At 42.7% G+C, this 19,061-nt stretch overlaps 2 protein-coding genes across 10 annotated transcripts in view; one reads left to right on the forward strand and one right to left on the reverse strand.

The window, feature by feature from the left end:
* Window positions 1-6,480, forward strand: part of cntn4 (contactin 4) — a 153,836-nt gene extending 147,356 nt beyond the window's left edge. For all 3 annotated transcript variants that reach the window (XM_034585918.1, XM_034585917.1, XM_034585919.1), the window contains exons 17-23: window positions 450-520; window positions 1,990-2,224; window positions 2,490-2,605; window positions 3,482-3,668; window positions 3,760-3,872; window positions 3,964-4,132; window positions 4,549-6,480. In XM_034585918.1, the coding sequence (XP_034441809.1) occupies window positions 450-520; window positions 1,990-2,224; window positions 2,490-2,605; window positions 3,482-3,668; window positions 3,760-3,872; window positions 3,964-4,132; window positions 4,549-4,640 (983 nt within the window). In that variant the 3' untranslated portion in view covers window positions 4,641-6,480. The remainder of the gene's footprint in view (window positions 1-449; window positions 521-1,989; window positions 2,225-2,489; window positions 2,606-3,481; window positions 3,669-3,759; window positions 3,873-3,963; window positions 4,133-4,548) is intronic.
* A 793-nt stretch (window positions 6,481-7,273) lies between these two features.
* Window positions 7,274-19,061, reverse strand: part of LOC117761318 (band 4.1-like protein 1) — a 77,604-nt gene continuing 65,816 nt past the window's right edge. For all 7 annotated transcript variants that reach the window (XM_034585080.1, XM_034585077.1, XM_034585081.1 and 4 more), the window contains 8 exons: window positions 18,101-18,151; window positions 16,708-17,067; window positions 16,103-16,231; window positions 12,624-12,683; window positions 11,501-11,596; window positions 10,974-11,054; window positions 10,739-10,855; window positions 7,274-10,443 (listed from right to left, as the gene is read on the reverse strand). In XM_034585080.1, coding sequence (XP_034440971.1) covers window positions 10,438-10,443; window positions 10,739-10,855; window positions 10,974-11,054; window positions 11,501-11,596; window positions 12,624-12,683; window positions 16,103-16,231; window positions 16,708-17,067; window positions 18,101-18,151 — 900 coding nt within the window. In that variant the 3' untranslated portion in view covers window positions 7,274-10,437. The remainder of the gene's footprint in view (window positions 10,444-10,738; window positions 10,856-10,973; window positions 11,055-11,500; window positions 11,597-12,623; window positions 12,684-16,102; window positions 16,232-16,707; window positions 17,068-18,100; window positions 18,152-19,061) is intronic.

Below are 19,061 nucleotides of genomic sequence, written 5' to 3' on the forward strand. Positions count from 1 at the left end.
TCCTAACTCCATGTTTGTTTTTGAGAGTTGGTAAATCTTTTCATCTAACTCTTGACAACAAGGGTAAACCCAGAGGCAAATGTTCCCAAAATGTCGAACAAGGCCTTGATTGTAGGTGCCATGTATTGTGGTGTCTATACAGTTCCTATCAATTTGGACCTAAAGAGAAAAATACAAACCATGTCTAAGAAAGCAGCAGCCCCCAGTCTACCCAGAGACAGCGGGTTTCCCCGAGGTTAGATCCTTTGTGTGTCTTTTGGTCACATCTGACTCAGCTGTGAGGGCTTAGCTGATATCTCACAGGAGTCTTGGATGCTGAAGTTCAAACATGTCAAAAAGAAGTTGCCTCTCCGCCATTTGGGAGTAGCCACATGGAAGGTGATCACATGTGCCTCCTCAGCGTTGTGTTCAAGTCAACAGAGCTAAGCAGATCTGTCTTCTTCCTCCAGCTCCGAAGGTCACATCGGCTAATGTGAGCGGAGGCGGTGGCAGTCGCTCCGAATTAGTCATCACATGGGAGGTAAGCAAGCTCGCTCAGGACCCATGGAGGAAGAAGCCAGACGTCATTATTCTCTGTGGATGTGGACCCCTGTTTCATTAATAACAGAACAGCTTAATGTATGGCATTTCATTTTTAAGAACAGAGAGGCAATAACTGCTGCTGTCACCCTGGGGGAGAGAGAAATGCTTTTGAGGTTTCAATAAGATAATTAAACTCAATGGCTCCTTCCAAGTCCCACCTTTTTTTCAGATTGCTTTCTTTCTTTCTTTTCTTTCTTTCTTTGTTTCTTTGTTTCACCGCCTATCAATCAAGAAACATTTGTATTTATTCAGGCGGCTCTAAATCATCAGCCCCTGCTGTGAAGCGTTTCAGAGGATCACTGTTGATGTTTCAATATGCACAAGTTCAATTAAAGTCTAACTTGTGCCTAACAAAGCCCTGAAAAGACCTCGGGCATTTTCCTTTGGAAATAAAAGCATGGATAGAATGTTATATTGTCAGCTTTGGCTTAAAGAAAAGCCAAATTGTATGTAGACCAATTCTACTGGCAAGGCAGGTGTAACTCACAGCTTACTTCCAGATCTGAGGTGAAAACTAGAATAAAAGTATAAACCGGATGCCGGTGAGTCTGTTGCTCTCTGTGTTTTATCTGTAGTGGGGCTGGAAATGTTACTTTTGCCCAGAGGGTGAATGTGTTTTTGTTAAAAATCACATAACCTCTTTAAACCCATTGGGTTGCCGGCGACAAGGTGGACATTACAGACAGCAATGAGATAACATATTCAAAATACATTTTTGACGACAAGCTATACATCATTAGAATGGGTAGAAGCTTGGCAACCATTCTCACTTAAACACAATTTAGACATAAAGCAACTAAATGAGCATGTTGAAAAACACACCGACTGTACATATCCACAAAGCTGGTCCTCACAATCATGCTAACAACACGAGCTGCATATGGAATACAAATTCCACCGGTATATTTCTTATCTTTTTATGATGAAAACTCACTGAACCAGCAGCAACAAATAGCAAAGTAAATTTGGACATTATGTTTATTAATATCTCTGCTTAAACCTCTCTCACTTTCTATCTGCTTCACTTTATTGAAATGAAATTAGTCACCAGCAGTGTTCAGATATTGTGCTGTGGATTGCTAGAGGTTTTGGCATTCATCTGCTTTAATTCATTTGGGATATTCTCTATATATATTCTATATTCTAGTTTTAGTTGGTCATGATATCTTTCATTTATGTTTTGTTCCATTTTCATTTACTCTAATCTAGTAACAGAAGTGTTACCTTTACATATATACCAAGATTATTTAAAAAGACCCTGTGGTTGCAGAGATATACTCTGTTACATTTGGGCATGTTATTTTTCGGCTTACAAAAAGACTGTCTTTATTCACATGCATGACAAGTAACAAGCTGTCCTGTGCAGAGAGTAACTAACTGACGTCTGAACATCGTGTCGTCCGGCAGCCTGTTCCAGAGGAGCTGCAGAACGGCCCAGGGTTTGGCTATGTTGTTGCTTTCCGACCCCACGGTGCAACGGGATGGATGCAGGCGGCCGTGCCGTCGGCCGAGGCGTCCAAATACGTCTTTAAAAACGAGAGCATCCAGCCCTTCTCGCCTTTCCATGTTAAGGTCGGGGTTTACAACAACGAGGGGGAAGGGCCCTTTGGACCCGTTACCACTATCTACTCTGCTGAAGAAGGTGGGTGTGATTTCATGTCTTCCACACCATGTTGTGGAGCAGCTCTCCACACAGAGATTGAATTAATGCATGAGCTACAAGTCATCTTGAAGCCAGCGCTCTCCTATCAGAACTTGCAGATGTCCTCCCTCACACTTACCTCTCTGTGTTGTTAAGATGAAAGAAATGACTTTGAAGCGGTTTTGATGTTCCTGCTTTGAGGAGGTCATCAAAAGCTCTGTGTTACTTCTGAAAATCATTCTGGGTCTTAATACATTTACTCTAGAGCCTGGCCGGGCGCCCACCAGGGTTCGTGCCAAGAGCCTCTCCGCGTCCGAAATTGAAGTAACGTGGAAAGCTCTGCCCTGGAACGCCAGCAAGAAGAGAGTGCTGGGCTACGAGGTGAGCTCCACTGAAAGGTCTTGTTTGTGTGCGACTCCATTGGATGCAAATCTGTTTGTGTGAGCACATGGCAACTAATGCGGTTGAATCTTGTTCCCCTCTATTATTGATGGGTTTTTCAGGCTTATGCACCTTGGGCATAGGAGATAATAGCTTACTGCATGCATAATGGTCCAGCCCAGTCCCTTGCCTGTGGGTTTAGTTGTGTTTCTCTTGTTGCTTACCTAAGTACTGTAACCACCCTGATTACTGATGCAATACTCCAAGGGATAGAGCATTTAGCTGCTAATCCACACAGGAAGGCAGTTTGAGACAGTGGCTTTGCACTCAGTTAGTTCTTGTAGTTTTAATTCCGCTCATTACTGAAATCCAACGTGGACAAAAGCACAGTTTTCATCCTTGTATTGCATAAAGTGCCAGAATTATAAATAGTTGACCACTGAAAGTCAACAGAGGCCCTGCTCGGCCTGAGCAAACCATCCCTGTGAGGAAAGACAAATTATATTTGTGCTGTCAAGCGTGCCAGCTATTTCAGCCCTGACAAGCAGGGTGACAGAGAAAATCTGTTATCAGTGGAAGTTGATGGCAGGGGATTTTTGAGGATTCTCTTCTTCCCTTTCTTTGTTTTCCTTTGTTTCCTCCGCTGCATATTTGACCTCCTTCTTTACCATGAAACTGTACTGTATCTCTCTGTGAGCGAAAGGTACATGAGTCGACATGCTGCTGCTAAAGCTTGTTTTCAGACCAGTTCACATCTTCCATCCAGTTGAGTTCACATCTCCCCGTTTGCACTTCATTGACAGGGGTGTAAAGCTTTTAAGGTGTCCGTCGTGTTTTCCACTCTCACATCTGTGGTTCTGCCCTGTCGCCTTCCAGCTGAGGTACTGGAATAGAAGTGAAAGGGAGGACACGGCCAGCGTGCAAAGGACGGTGGGAAATCAAACCTCTACTATTATCCACGGGGTGAAAGGCAGCACCACATATTACATCTCAGTGAGGGCGTATAACACTGCTGGAACAGGGCCTCCCAGCGCCGCTGTCAACGTTACCACTAAAAAACCACGTAAGTATCAGATGTAATTATAAGTGTAGCAGTCGCTCTCTGCCAGTGTTCAGCTTTTGTCTGAGGTGAATAATGTCTTTTCTCCTCTCAGCACCCAGTCAGCCACCAGTTAAAGTCATGTGGAACACATCAAACTCCAAGATTATATTGAACTGGGAGCAGGTCAAAGCCCTGGAGAATGAGTCAGAGGTCACTGGTTACAAAGTAAGCACCGAGTCGCAAGGCTTTATCAGAAAATTGTGTTTGTAGCAGGCGCCTTCTGTGCCTGAATCCTGACTTAACCATTCTTCCTCAGGTGCTCTACAAGAAGAACCGACACAGCCGGCCCAGTGTCATGGAAACCAATACCACGTCCGTGGAGCTCGCCCTGCCCACTGATGAGGATTATATCATCCAGATAAGACCATTTGGAGAGGGAGGGGAAGGCAGCAGTAGCAGGCAGTTCACCATCCCAAGGATACCAGGTCAGTGGAGAGCTAGTTAGTGCCTCCCCTGTGGCTGAGCGGAATAATCCACTCCCCTGCTGCTGTCTTGCCGGAACAGATTAGCTATCATCATCAGCAAAGGAACAGGGAGAGAAGGAAAATAATGTGCTACATGAAGCATTTGTGCAATTATGGCCTCTATGTGACAGTACAATGTTGGCATTGGATAAAGGGTGGAGCAATTTATTTAAAATATTATGAAAATCTCATTCCACAGCTCGAGCATTGACTCTGAAATATCTTTTGAATTGCATGTTGTGCAGCTCGTGATCACTAAAGCAGGCTGGAGAGGCAGTTGATTAATGAAATGAAATGCCTCGTGATCCTTTATTTTTCCCCGGTTTCTTTTCACAGCAATCAGACTAACAGCCTTGTTCTTTTCAATAACTTTGCAGGCCCCAACGCAGTCGGCTCAGCGTCCAAGGTCTCCACTCTGTCAGCGCTCAGTACAATAGCGCTGTCTTTCACAGCTCGGACATCTTTATGACAAACGGCTCCCAGCAGGCGTTGCTTCTGATGTGGAGACAGCTCCTCAGCGGAATGCAAACACAGCCCACTCTGGTGTAACTGGATCCATTCATTTAGATTTTAGAGGCAGAAGGGAGATGCTGATGATAAAAAAAGAAAAAGAAAAAAAAAATGAAAAAAGATTGCCGTTGAGATGTCAGGGAAGGAGTCCCCTTCAGCACCCAGGCTAAGTAACGGAAAATCCGCCCATGTTGTGACTATGTTGTTACCAAAGCAGCTTTCATAAGAAAAAAGGTAAAGAGAAAAAATGTCTTATATGCATCTTTTTGTATGACATGTTGAGCTTTTATAGATTTTGTTTTTCTTAATACATTTCAGTCAGTCTGGGTCCATGGGACGAGAACAGTTAGGCGCGTGGCAAATTAAATCATCCAATTTTCCCGTCGGGAGCTTAAGAATGTGATTTGACAGTGAATCTTTTGTCTACCACAGTAAGTTTAGACTCGTACCTTTGGTTGTAAAAGACCAGAGTAGTTTTCTTTGTTGTTGTTTTTCATGTTACACCTCTGCATTTCTGTTTCTGCAATATCTCACTCAAAGGACTGCACTGACCTGTCTGGGGTTTGTCATCATCGCTCGTCTTATGTGAAAAGAGGATACGCATCTAAATTCACGTCTCTAGACGGCACATGCTAATGTTAGTCAGGCAGCCAAAGTTTCCAGGAAGGTTTGTTTTCCCTTTTTATGTGTCGTGAATCTACAGAAAATGCAGCAAAGAAACAATATTTGTCTGTTTTGATTATGTCAACGCGTTAGGATGCCATATATTTGGCGCCAGTCCTCTGGGGTAAGTTGATGAAGTCCTGAAAGCCACTAATGCGTTCGCCACCGACCTTTTAACCCGAAATAGCACCATGCTGTCGATGGAGAGCGTCTCCCCCTTGGTTCCTCTACCTTAGCCGTGGAACTGCACTAGTGGCCGGCCGGACCCTCGTGGCCGTATCATGCTCCTCATTCTTTTCGGTGAGCCCTGTGTCTAGAGCTATTCTTTGCCTTCTGTGTGCCTCATCATATGTTCAAAATCCTCAGGTCCTTCAAGAGCCTTAACTTACCATATGTAAATCAAAAAACATTTGAAGCATAGACTTATGAAGCAGCCGCTGTGATGTTTACATGCTGCTGTGTCGATAGAAACTGTCCGTGGTCAGGGGGGGGGGGGGGGGCGGGGGCAGCATCCTAAGATTAGTCTTAATGGCGTTCTGCTGTTTCGCATGGGATATTGGTGATATATGAGGCCTGGAGCATTTTTATAGGTGTGTGTTCTTAATAAAAAGACAATGCTGCTGATCTTTTTTCCTTTTTCCATAGTGTCCTGATGCCATGTGGGACTGCTGTAGTAGTTTGTAGTACTTTGAAGGGAAGTGTACTGTAGGCTACTGGGTCTTGCTCGGAATCATGCATCAAGAAGCGTGTAATATACTGTTTTGTACACTTCAAATCATTTATATAAAAGAACCTTTCTAAAGAGATGATTTACTTGGTTTTTATGTAATAACTCTTGTTTCATACAGTAGCTGTAACTGTTGCTCAGCATGACTGTACTTTTCCTCTCTCCTCTGTCCATCATGCAAACCAACTGAATGGCTTCGGGGACATGCCAGGTTCATACATCCAATCTGTGTATACTGTGTGTGTGCACCATGAAACTGACCCATAGTCAGCCCCGTGTCTTTGCTTCTGTCTCAGTCAGCCCCTCTCAGATGCACTAGGCCTACTGTCCGTATATGCTCTTCATGAGGGTCTCCTCTGTTGCTGTTTGTTGTTTATACTGTGTTAATAAAGATTATTGATTTATACAACGACACAGAGCTCTTCTGGTCCTTCTCAGCACATATACGTCATGTGTAGCATTCCAAATACACTCATTGGCCACTTTATTAGGTACACGCAACACTTTCTAAGTTGATAAAAATGTTTTGATTTCAACATCACTGCAAACTTATATAGTTTATATAAAGTTAGATTAATATCACCCTGACACACATTATCTTTGTTGGTAGAAGTTATGGCCGAGCTGTTGTACTTTGTCGTGTAAGATGTTACCTGTGCACCGTATGAAGGGTGAATGTATTTTAAATGGTGCGTGTTCATATTGTGATAGTTTTGCAAAAAAAAAACTGATTAGTCAAAATCGAAGCATCAGTGGCTGAGCGATCCAGATTTCTGGCCGCTTTATGGTTCAAGCTCCAATATCCCCCTAGCCTACATTTGCCATAATTCAATTTGACAGATCTTTTATGCTTGGAAAGCACCCACATCTCATTTGGGGTAAAATAAGAATTTCAGTGTAAAATCATTTTGATATGTTGAGTGAAACAGTTGCAGTAGGAAATGCACTAGGTGGCGCTAAGAGCACACAAATACCATGAGTCTGTACCTTAGTGACACATACTGAATTCTAACACGAGATGGCAGTGCAGCAACACCACTCATTACTCCATCAGAGGTACATATTATTTCCTGTCATGAATTATCAGTGTATGAAAATGTTTAATTAAAAATAAAACGGATTAAAAAAAAAAAAATCCCAAAGTTTCACTCCTCATTATATTTTAGTGTTCAACATGAAATCCCACAGAATCAGAGACAGTGTTTGAATCATACTGAGACATTTATTTATGCATGTATGTTTTCCATTTAGGCTGAATGCGAATACAGCAAATACACACCACCAAGCACTAGGGGAATGTAGAGCAAAAGGCAGTGGAGAGTTGAAGGTGGAGGTTAAACAGCGGAGCAGCTTGATGCTCTTCACAGAAAAATAAAAAAACTCAAGTAAGAAATCTAAAAAAGAAATAAATTAAGCTCTATGGGCACTGCGCTGGTTTTCTACGTTAATGGGGCCGATAAATGTCTTCGTCTCATGGTGGAGGAGCAGTCCAGATTCAGAGAGCCGACTCCTCCACTGCACTCAGTGTCACTTTCTTTACAAGACTCTAAATCACCTCCTCACCTCGGACTGACAGCAGAGGTCGTCTCCACATCTGCCTCGTGGTGATTAACAGCACTTTCAGCTGAGCACTGGCAACTGCGACTCCCATAACCACCACTCCCAACATAAGGCACCCGCTCATGTGACGTTTCTATTGCTCTGCTGTCCTTCGCTTTTCTACTTTCACTGCCTCATCCCTTGAACCTCCCAACACATCCCTGCTCCCTAACAGTTTCTACATACTTTACAGAATAACACACACAAGTATGGATATTTATATATAAATGTATACAAGTACAGGTCCTCCATCCTTCAACTCACCACCTCACCCACAGTGCACCACGTCTCTCCTGCTGGCTACAGGTGTTTCTCTTCCAATGTATGTCCAGTACTGCAGGGAAGATAGGCCGTTTTATTTTTAACCCCCCCAACAGTTTACAGTATATGTGCTGCTATCATGGCAAGCTAGTGCCCTCACAACAGTCCAGTGTCATAAGACCAGATGAGATAAAATAGAGCAAAAAATAGAATATACATCAGTGTGGGAATCTCTTGTTTCCGCGGACACATCAACAGCAGGTCGACAGTTTCAAGTCAGGGGATGGGGGGGGGGGGGTTTAGACGAGGAGGGCGACAAAGCCATGGAAAGCCAAGTGTTGGAGAAGCTCCTTTGAATATCACTAAGTCTGTTATAGGTTTTGGTTACGCCTTCGGTTCGCATGACAAGTTCACAGTTTTCTCCCTTTAGAGGACTCGGGATAAGAGTAATGGCTGCTTATTGCAATTCTCACAAGCAGTGCGCCTCACTGCTCCGGGGGGCTAACAGTAGCACAAAGTTAACAATGACAGCAACACGGCTAACAGGCTCCATCACAGAGATTCTCATGTGTGATAAGTGATGCATAGTATAGTATTAAAGGTCATCCAGGTTATATATGTGACCGACAGCGGGTCCTGTGGATTTAAATGGTGTGTGTCGGTCTGAGTCTGGGCTTTGTCTGCGAGGGAAACGAGGAGGAAAAGCACAGGCCTCACACTCACCACTCCTATAAATACAATTACAAACTCCTACAGCATAACTTAAAAAGGGTTCATCCAACAGAACAACAACAAAACAATAACCCATGTTAATCTCGTGGTATTGAACGTTTCAGGAAGTGTTTGTGAACGTGCACATTGAAAAGTGGAGAATCTTTTTTTATTTAAGGTTTGCTAAACAAATGCTGATGCATCAATGCTGAGCTCACAGATTGTTGCAGTGCCTACAAGTGGGCAAACAACTAATTATAACAGATTCCAGGTATGGATATGATGCTAGTATTGATTATTGATAAGGATATCAGTAAGATTTGGAATCAACCCACAGATTCCACATACCTCAGGCACAGCAACGTGACCAGAAGTTAGTCCTCTAATTCACTGGATTTCTCTTAAATGCATCACAATCTAACAATCTAACAATCTAACAAACTGGAATGACTTTAATTGTGTTCCAATTGACTTCTTATAAAGTTGTAGGACCTAACACTTGAGGGGACTTGAGTTATCATTAGAGTGATGTTGTCCTGCAGGTTCACACGTGACGACCGAAACGTCCAAAATCACAAGGATAACAAAAACTCTGTTATCATGGTGGAAGTCAGTGAAACCAAGTAGGAAAACATATCAACACATTTCTGAAACTTATCAGATGAAACATTATTCATATTAAAATTTCTCTACAAATCTTCATGGCTGTGCCCAAAACGTGCGCCCAGCGTTTCTTTATGTTGATGGCGAGTTGACACAGTGATGAAAACTGTAACGGAGAGGTGGCGGGGAAAAAAACGGAGCGAGGACAGCGATGTTTGCGTGTCGGAGTCTGGGCCTGAGGAGGAGTTCCAGCTGCCAACTGATCCGTCCTCATGTTCCTCAGTGAAGTCCGGCAACATGAGTTCTGTGCCCACCAGCATTTTAGGTTTGGCCAGTGTCTCCCCAGATGCTCGTCACGTCAGAGCCGTGTCCGTGTATTTTTTTTCATTCCCTCAGCTATTTTCTGTATTGAATCATGCAGATTATAATCATCTGGTATTATACATATTTCATAAACAAGCAAACACTGGACATAAATTAGATTCTCTATAGATAAAAATGTAAAAAGCCAATAAGACAGCTGTTGATTATATTGAAGGTGTCACAGCCAAGAGGTGGCGACGTCGAGCTAAAAGGCTGCCGTTTGCCACTCGGCACCATCCTCAGCAGCCCACCCCCCATCACCAGCACTGCCCCCCCCCCCCCTATACTTTCACCCAATCATTCTCTGCTCGTATATACATTTCATATGCGACAGTAGCACAGAGAAGAAATTTGACTTTAAAATAGAAAGACCTTTTTTTTAAGGGAAGGAAAAAGGGGCCATGGAGTTTGGGGGTAAAAAGTCAAATTATTAAAAATGATCCTGAGGGTTCACATGAGTCAAAAAACGTGTTAGATTAAATAATATGCAAGTAAAGTTTCATACAATGACTCTAAATAGAGGTGAAATCAAATGGTTACAGCTGTGAATGGTGTTTCTCTTTCAGTCCTCCATCACTCCGAGTCGTAAACTATCCAGTAGAAGACGTTTCCTGTGCTGTAGGGAGGTGGAGGGAGGGGACGGGGGGCCAGGAGGCCAGGTCACAGTTGGTTTGTCTAAAGGGACAGGAGTGAAGCTGACTGCCTCATGGAACGCAGTCTGTTCTTAGTAGATAGTCCTCTTGGTGGCGTACTGCAAGGTGGGGCAGGAGACACACACAGCTGGAGGATCCCTCTTGTGTCTCCCCGTCTCAGGGGCCATCTTTACCGATCAGGACTGCAATGAGACAACACAGAGAACAGTCATCAATCAATCAACTCTTATAGCCCATATTCACAAACCACAGTTTCCTTTATAGGGCTTAAGAAGGTGCGATATCCTCTGCCCTTTACCCTCAATCACAAATAAACATGCACCGATTTGCTTCTCTATGATGCAAAATCCATCGTCTGTAGTGTTGTATCTCTTTGCAGGCATTTAAGTCTGAGTTGTTTTTTTAATATCCCTGTAAATATAGCACAAGCAGAGTAACCTTGTAACCAGCACTGATCACATGAGCAGACAGACACACCTCTGCCCTCTGCTGCATATCCTCGGTGGGCGACTCGGTTTCCCTGATGACCACTGCTTTCGTCACCAGCATGTCGGGGTGCTGCTGCTTGGCCTCCTGGATCGCCATGGCGAGGGCCTGGGGACACGAAGCATCCGCACATGGCTCATAAACCTTACACATTAGCTTCTCGTGTTTTATGGATTACTGTAGACACGGAGGCTGTGCTGCAGTGTTTCTGTGCTGCTCCTCTCACCTGATGTTGGTCCACGTCATCATCTCCTGTGATGATAATCCTTTTCTCGATTCTGGTCTCTGAGTAGCCTCCTTTCACAGTCTGCAGAACACACAGAGAAACTAATCAACTGAACCACTCATAAGATTATTCACTATCATTAACAATTCTGTTTTATAATAATTTTAATTATCTTCTTATTTCTAACTTAGTTGCAAGGACCTTTTGACTGTGGTGTTTCTTTCAGAAGCATCAAATTCATCTTTTGTGCACTAGATCATTTCTCAGTGAAGTTGTATTTACAAAATTGTATTGGTACTCATGCAAAGCCTGCTGGGATTTCTAAGATTACCACATTACACTGTGTGGCAAATAAATGTAAAATGTATTTTAATTTATTATTTATAAGTCTATAAAAAAAGAACTATTCACGTCAGTCCCTTTTATTTGCCTTTATCTACTCACATTAAATAAATATCATCTAACAGATGTGGTGAATCCAAGACCCTGGTATGAAACTGTAAGCATGGGAACAGTTAAACTGTTACCTTGGTAACTTGAGTTGTGGTTGCCGAGGTGACGTTCTCAGCGGTGATGGTCACCGGGGACACGACGGTCTCCCTCCCCTGGGTGCTGGCTTTGACCTGCAGCGCAATTATTAGAGCAGAGTCACACACATGAACAGGCACAGCATGTGGTTTAGTCTGATGCCTACAAATGGGAATGTGTGCATAAACACGGTTGTTAGCATCGCTCTGGACAATCAGCTCGTTTTACTCTGTCAACATGATGAAAGGTTTTCAGGTTCACAAACACACAGCTATAGCGAGGGGGTGATGGGGGACTGACCCTTTGAGAAATGTTGTATCAGGATTTTGTTTAGATTTGGATTGCCAATGCTTTTTATATAGTGCTTTTCTCATCTTATCCACCAACCATTCATACTATGTATTATACTTATTCTATTGCACACCATTCACACACTGTCGGCACAGCTGTCAGGAGCAATGTCTTGCCCAAGGACACTTCGGCATACGGACTGGTATTGAACCACTGACCTTCTGGTCAGATCTACCTCCTGAGCCACAGCCGCCCATGTGCAATGTGGTAGAAAGCCTTGGACACAATAATTCACTAACATGTTGTGTGTCGGACTCTTCCTCACTCTTTATACACCAAGAAGAAAAGTCTGACAGATACAACTACCCCTGCACTAAAGGGACACTCCTTAGGGTATAGGTCAAATTCCAACTTCATTTTCCATAACGCACTTTGGTTTTTAATAGGCCTTTTTTCTTGAAGACACTTTTGCAGTTTATAATGTGGATTTTTCCTTTAAACATTTAATTTCACCTGCTGACAGGAAATAAAAGTGTATGTATTCATCTACTCGTTCATACATTCTTTGTTTTATAAAAGTGAGTCATTATCCCTGAATGTCAGTATTGGGGCGATTACATCATTTCAGCATTTGGCCCACACAGATGGACCAGCCTGCAGATACAATCCTCTCTAACAATATTCATTGTCATGCTTTTCCTGAGGGATATCAAGTAAAGGTCAATGCTGGAAAAGAAGAGTGAGGACAGCACAATGACTGGAGTTTCTTATTCTGCCACCACCGCCACCCACACTGTCAGACTGATGTATTCCCTCAATATAGACACTTACAGGGGAGCCATTTTCTTTAAGGGCAGCAGGAGCCTCCAGTGGGCTGACGGCTCCAAAGTTCTGAAGGACAAAGAGAAACAGTATTGAGATTTATGCTCATAGTCTTTGAACATTTTAAAATATTAAGTAAGTATGTGTATATAAAGAAAGATCACTTTGGAGGACTCACAAAAGAAGGATATAAAAAAAAGTTTACGAATAATCAAAGAAAAGACCAAGATATATTGCATTTCAGTCTAGCTCCAAATAGAAATGGTTAAACGCCTCAGCCAACCAGTCAAGCTGCAGTTAATCTCCATTTCTGTCCAGACTCATACGATATATGTAGTGAGGACTTTGAAGGAATTTAATAAAATATGAATAATAGAAAGATCAGCTGTTTTTTTTTCATCCAGAAAATATAATACAAGCTGGTGAATATAGTTGTGGATTTAGCATTACAATTATTAAGTGTCACAACTCCAGATGAAGAAAGTTTATAAGTTGGCAGTATGTCAGTGTTGTGTTGACAGCTTGATACAAACCAACTAAAGAAATGCTGCTTTAAAGAAACTGCTATATAGAAGGATTATTTTATATATATTTGATGTATGAACTCTTACTTTAGTCAGACTTGGTCACACTGCCCTGACATTTAATCAAACATATTTTAGAGCTTTGATCAATTATCATATTAATTATGAATTATATTATTTCAGAATTATTATTGGATCATGATATTACCTATATTTAATTAGCATTTAAAAGTCAGTCAGAATTTACATGAATTAGGGTCAGGGAAGGGAAGTAGATTATTGCTGTTAAACACTTCATGATCATGGTGAATTAGGGTTAGGGGTTAGGGTTATGCAGTTACAGACACTCAACAGATGTAATATGTCGCCCTCTGCTGGAACAACGAGGACAGTGCTGAACTCTTTGTCTGCTTAAAGATGACGTAACCTCCATTTACTGTACACACACACACACACACACACACACACACACACAGACACACACACACACACACACACACACACACACACACACACACACGCACACACACTTTACCTTAGTCTTACCCTGACCCATTGTCTTCAACTTGAAATTTAATGATTGACATTATTATGATTTGCGACAGTGTAAACAGATTCAGGTCCCCAAAACAGTAATACTAGTAATATCAAGACCACACACACACCAATCCTAACCTAAACCTACTTCTAACCATAACTCTAAAACAAAGTCTTAAACCTAGCACAGCCCATTGAAAAAGTGAGGACCGGTCAAAATGTCCCCACTTTCCAAAAATGTCCTCACTCTGTAGGATCTATGCTTAAAATAGTCCTCACAAATATATAAGTACAGGACCCCCACCCACACACATACAAACACACGCACACACACACACACACACACACACACACACACACACTGTGTCTGCATGACTTCAGAGGACACTACATTAGTTTTGTCCCAGTTCAGGAGCAGTGGGCTGCATTGACCATGAAGGCCGAACCAAAATGAGATGATCTGGTCTACAGAGGATTTTTTGTTTTGCGTCACCAGCTTGCCCCGCCCTTACTGCTGTCGCCTAGCAACAGAGCTGCAGTTGGACACAACGAAAAAGTACCTGTATGAATCCTGGGATAGGTTGGCCTGAGAGGGATCCACATATACAACTCAGGAGGTTGAGCGGGTGGTCCACTCACCAGAAGGTTGGGAGTTTGTTCCCAGTCTCTAACATTCCACGTCCCAAAGTGTCCTTGTGCTAAATACTTGACTTGCCCCTGACTGCAGAACTGGCAGTGTGTGAGTGATGTGTGCTAGAAAAAGTGCTGCACATGGATGCACTGTATGAATGTGTGTGGAATGGGTGAATGGCAAAACTGCACAGTAAAGCTCTTGGAGTGGTCATCAAGACTAGAAAAGTGCGATATAAATAAAGACAGTTTACCATTCGTTAAAGCCTTTGTTGCTTTGTTGAAAGGATGCATTTGTCGGCCCGACTTGAAGAAGCCTTATAAATGGGACAGCCTAGCTGTGACCCAATCAGTCTTCAAAGGCAGGCGCTAACTTAGGACACAACTTCTGACTCACATTTCCCGGACACCATAACTTTTACTTGCCTGACAGACAGTAGCGGTGACCTAAACCTAACCTTACTTCACCTTAACTAAACCTAAACCTAAACCTAACCTCGCCCAAACCATAAAACATGTCTTCAGCTTAAAACTGTATGATTTACATTATGATGACTTGCTCTTTTTCTCCATAAGGAAGACATCCAACAGCAGTAATACTATAATACCAAGACCACACACACACACACACACACACACACACACACACACACACACACACACACACACACACACACACACACACACACACACACACACACACACACACACACACACACACACACACACACACACACACACACACACACCACTGTGGCTCTCGCACTGACATCTTTGAAAATTCGACTCAACACTGCTCTGGCACTTCAAAGGCCTGCTCCCTACATCATTGATTGAGTTCATCCACACCATTAGCTGAGCGGCTAAAGAACCCAGCCATGATTACATTTTAATAAGGCACCTGTGGGACAGCCCGAAAGCACTCAAATCTTTGCCTCCGAAGATGAATGGAATTCACACCTGCTTTCATCATCCTCATTAATTCACTGTCAATACTTAAATCACTCCATAATGATGCAATTATGTCATCTGTGTCTGGGGGAAATGGCCGTGGTGTCACTGAAGCCAAAAGAAAATGCTTTCTCCTCTAATCAAGACTAAGTCCAGAGCTCTCTAGGGATATTAACGTCTTCACTGTTAGTCCATTTGATGAGTGACTGATGGGACTGACCCTATGATGAGTGGTGTCCTCACTTGACTTTTCTACCAATACTTTCAGTCAAGATAAAAAACTGATCGATTTATAAGACTGGGACTGAGACTCAAAGAAACAGGCGAATCACAAACATAGAGGTGTAAGGTATATAATAAATCCAACAGTGTATAAAAGATTTTAAAATTATCAAGCTACATAATAAATAAGTTTGACATTTTGGGAGAGTTAGACAAATAAACTAATACTACTCAGCTAGTTAACTTAGCTTAGCATAAAGAGTGGAAACAAGGGGAAATAGCTAGCCTGTTGCTGTCCAAAGAAAGCTAAATCCACCTACCAACACCAATTAAAGGTTCAGTGTGCAAGATTTAGGTGAAAGGGATCTTTGGCAGATTTATATTGAATATAAAATAATCCTAGTGGCGTTTCCACTAGTTTGAAATCATCTGAATTGTACGAATTGTTGTTTTCTTTGAGCAAGAAGGGACCCTTTTATTTTTACATCGGGAGGGGGTCCTTTCTAAGGTGGCCATGTTTTTTTTTTGATGAATGGGTACTGAATGCTTGTTATCTTTATTAGATGTTTAAGACAATCCTTTCTAGAAAATATTTCTAATTTCAAAGATATTGATTTTGTGTACCTGTGAGGAGACATTGACGGTGTTGGGATGGACCTCTGATCCATTAGTTTGTGTCTCAGACTTGGAGTCGGTCCTCTTCAGAATATGGGCTGCATTCACAGCACTGGCGTCTTTCTTCGCCACAGGAGGCTGTGAGAGACACAGACAGTACAGTAACGTCAAACAGCATCAAACTATTGTTTTTCACAGTAAGACCTCAGAAGAACTCGACATGTTATGTATGAGCATATTCTTCAAAATAAAAGCATTTGAATCCTACTGACTTGAAAGAAACACATGCTGACATCATTTTTTTATTGGATTGTTCCAGTTTATGACAAATGCGAATAGTGCAGCAGCTGCAGAGGAATTCAAAGCAACAATTGCGCAACTGGCAAATATTAAATGGGTGAAGAATTAAAATGTATGCATCAACAGAGAATAAAACATGTCAACAAAAGTAAACATGAACGAAATACAAGTGAATTCAAACAATGGGAAATGGTCGAAGGAAAAATATAAAAAAATAAAAACTAAAGAGGAGGGAGTTATGGCATCGAGTCCAACCAAGCAGGGTGAATCCAGTGGGTGATGGTGATGATGAAGGAACACGTTCATCTGTCTACCTCATGATGTGTTGCCGCCTCAGGAAGCTTCTCCTCTATGGGAGACTTGTCGCGGGAGCCCATCAGACGGGCAGAGTAGAACCTGGAGGTCTCCTCAAAGTCCTCCCGGCCCACCTCGGGTTGTCGCTCCCTCTCCCCCAGCTCCGAAATGCCTTTAGAGAAGTCCTCCACGCCAGAGTGGAGATCTGTGATGATGGTGAAGTCAACCTCAGCCTCAAGGCTGGAGGTGGAGCTGACCGTCATGCTAGAGCACTTCCGCTCGATGCCCAGGTGGCTTTCCCTCATGCAGGCCACAGTGTCACGCTCCAGCTCTTCATCGGGGACTATGCCCGGCTGGGGCCTCCTGTCCACAAATTCCCTCTGGGTACAGACACAGGATTATAAATCTAACATGACTGTAGATGGATGGATGATGAAGATGGTACATTGAACAGGATGAAAGCATCATCCTTATGTTTACAGGAAGTGTGTTCGCTGGGTTTCTTGGTGGATCCAAAATGAAAGACGTTGCATTATACATGAAATGCATCCAAAACAATAGAAATGGCATGCAGTCATGAGGGACTGGGATGATGAGTAGAGGGACAACCAACCTAAAAAGCATAAAATGCATTATACCAAAACCTTTCTATCTGTTAGGTTGTCACAAGCCAGCCTGAAAACTTTAATCCATTCAGCTCAACTTCTATGCTTTAGTCACTTCTCCCTCTGTAGGCAACGTGACTCTAGAAGCATTTAAATAAAACACGGTAAAAAAGCAAGTTTGAAATATCCAACTCTGTTTTAAAGGGTCATGAGCCAAAAAGAGTTGGGAGCCATTGAATTACAATGAAGCCACTGAGGCATCCAGTCGACAGCAAAACCACTTACATTAATTACAAGTACACTTGCTAATTAGATCACAGTAAAAACTGGATCATGCCAGCTACAGCCAAGCACAAGGGATTCTGTTTTTCAACCCACACATTCACTTCAAATTCATCATGGTGATGGATGAGGGCCACTGAGTAGCCAGTAAAAAGTAGCACTCCATCCTTTATGGCTTTTGGCTACTTCTTTGTATACCTTGTCAGGAGAAGCTGGTGCAGGCAGTGAGGAGGCATGCAGTGAGGAAAAGAGATGGAGTGGAGAAGAGGAGGTGGTTTAAATACAAAATAATAACCTTAAAATCAGCAAATGCTTCAAACCCGTACTGTGAGACATGCACAGGGCTAAAGAGTTGATGGTGTAGAGAGGAGGTGGGTTTAAATACAAATGAAAAACCTTGACCTCAGCAAATGGCAGAACCCTAACCCTAACGCCCGACCCTAACCCTAACCGTGAGGGATGCACAGGGGTAAGGAGTTGATGGTGTGGAGAGGAGGAAGGCGGGGTTTAAATACAAATGAATAACCTTGAAATCAGCAAACGGCTCTTCATAAATGGCAGGAGTGGAGACAGGCTCCTGCAGAGGGAAGCAGAGGAGAGAGCAGAAAGAGCATCTGAGGGTTAAAACAAGCTGACAGTGGACTAACAGGCCATCACACAGACAGAAATCAAGGCAGCAGAGCTTGAAACAGGCCTGGAAAACATGAGCTTAGTTTGTTCTGAGTACAAACTGGGATCCTGGTGTACTGCTCGGTGAGAGTCCAAATATGAGTACAGCCAAAATGTGCTAACAATTTGCTCAAAGTGGCTCATAATCAGGATTTTCAATGTTGTAATAACTGACACCCAAGTCAATAGATGTGGAGATCCTGTCAGGTCCCAATGGAGTCAGGCCCAGATTTCAAGCACCACTCTACAGCCAAGTAGCATACAACAACAGGACGGCAAAGAGGTGAGCTTACTTCAACGAAAACAACATATAGAGCCAGGTTCATTTGTTAGAATTAGCGGTGGCAGGACAAGAGAATCATGCAATTTGTATGATGAGCAGGTTTTCAGCATAGCAGCAGCCACCCATTGACCAACTGAGAGTGTGTTGCAACACTAAACACCTTGAATTTCAACAAGAATGTATTTAAATGTCGTGGAATAATGTTGTTACATGTCCAATAAAAGATGCGTTTCAGAGCCTGCCAAAGCGGGTCCACATGTTTGGAGCCGCCTAATATTTTTTCCCACACTCACCAAGTTCAATCAGATCTTGATATGATTGTTACTCGCCAGTGAGGTACATTCACACACTGAGAGCTACGCAACACCCCCTCTCATGCCCGCTTAATCCAATATAAGCAAGAGCTTGACTCAGATGAAAAGGTGGGAAATGATGAAAGCTGTCGCGTCTATTCAGTTGAAATTCCTTTCATTCCAGTGCCCAACGCGTGCAGGCGTGCTAATGATACCAACAGTGAAATGAAAGAAGCAAATCT

The sequence above is a fragment of the Hippoglossus hippoglossus genome, chromosome 5, assembly GCF_009819705.1.
Source record: "Hippoglossus hippoglossus isolate fHipHip1 chromosome 5, fHipHip1.pri, whole genome shotgun sequence".
NCBI classification, from domain to species: Eukaryota; Metazoa; Chordata; class Actinopteri; order Pleuronectiformes; family Pleuronectidae; genus Hippoglossus; species Hippoglossus hippoglossus.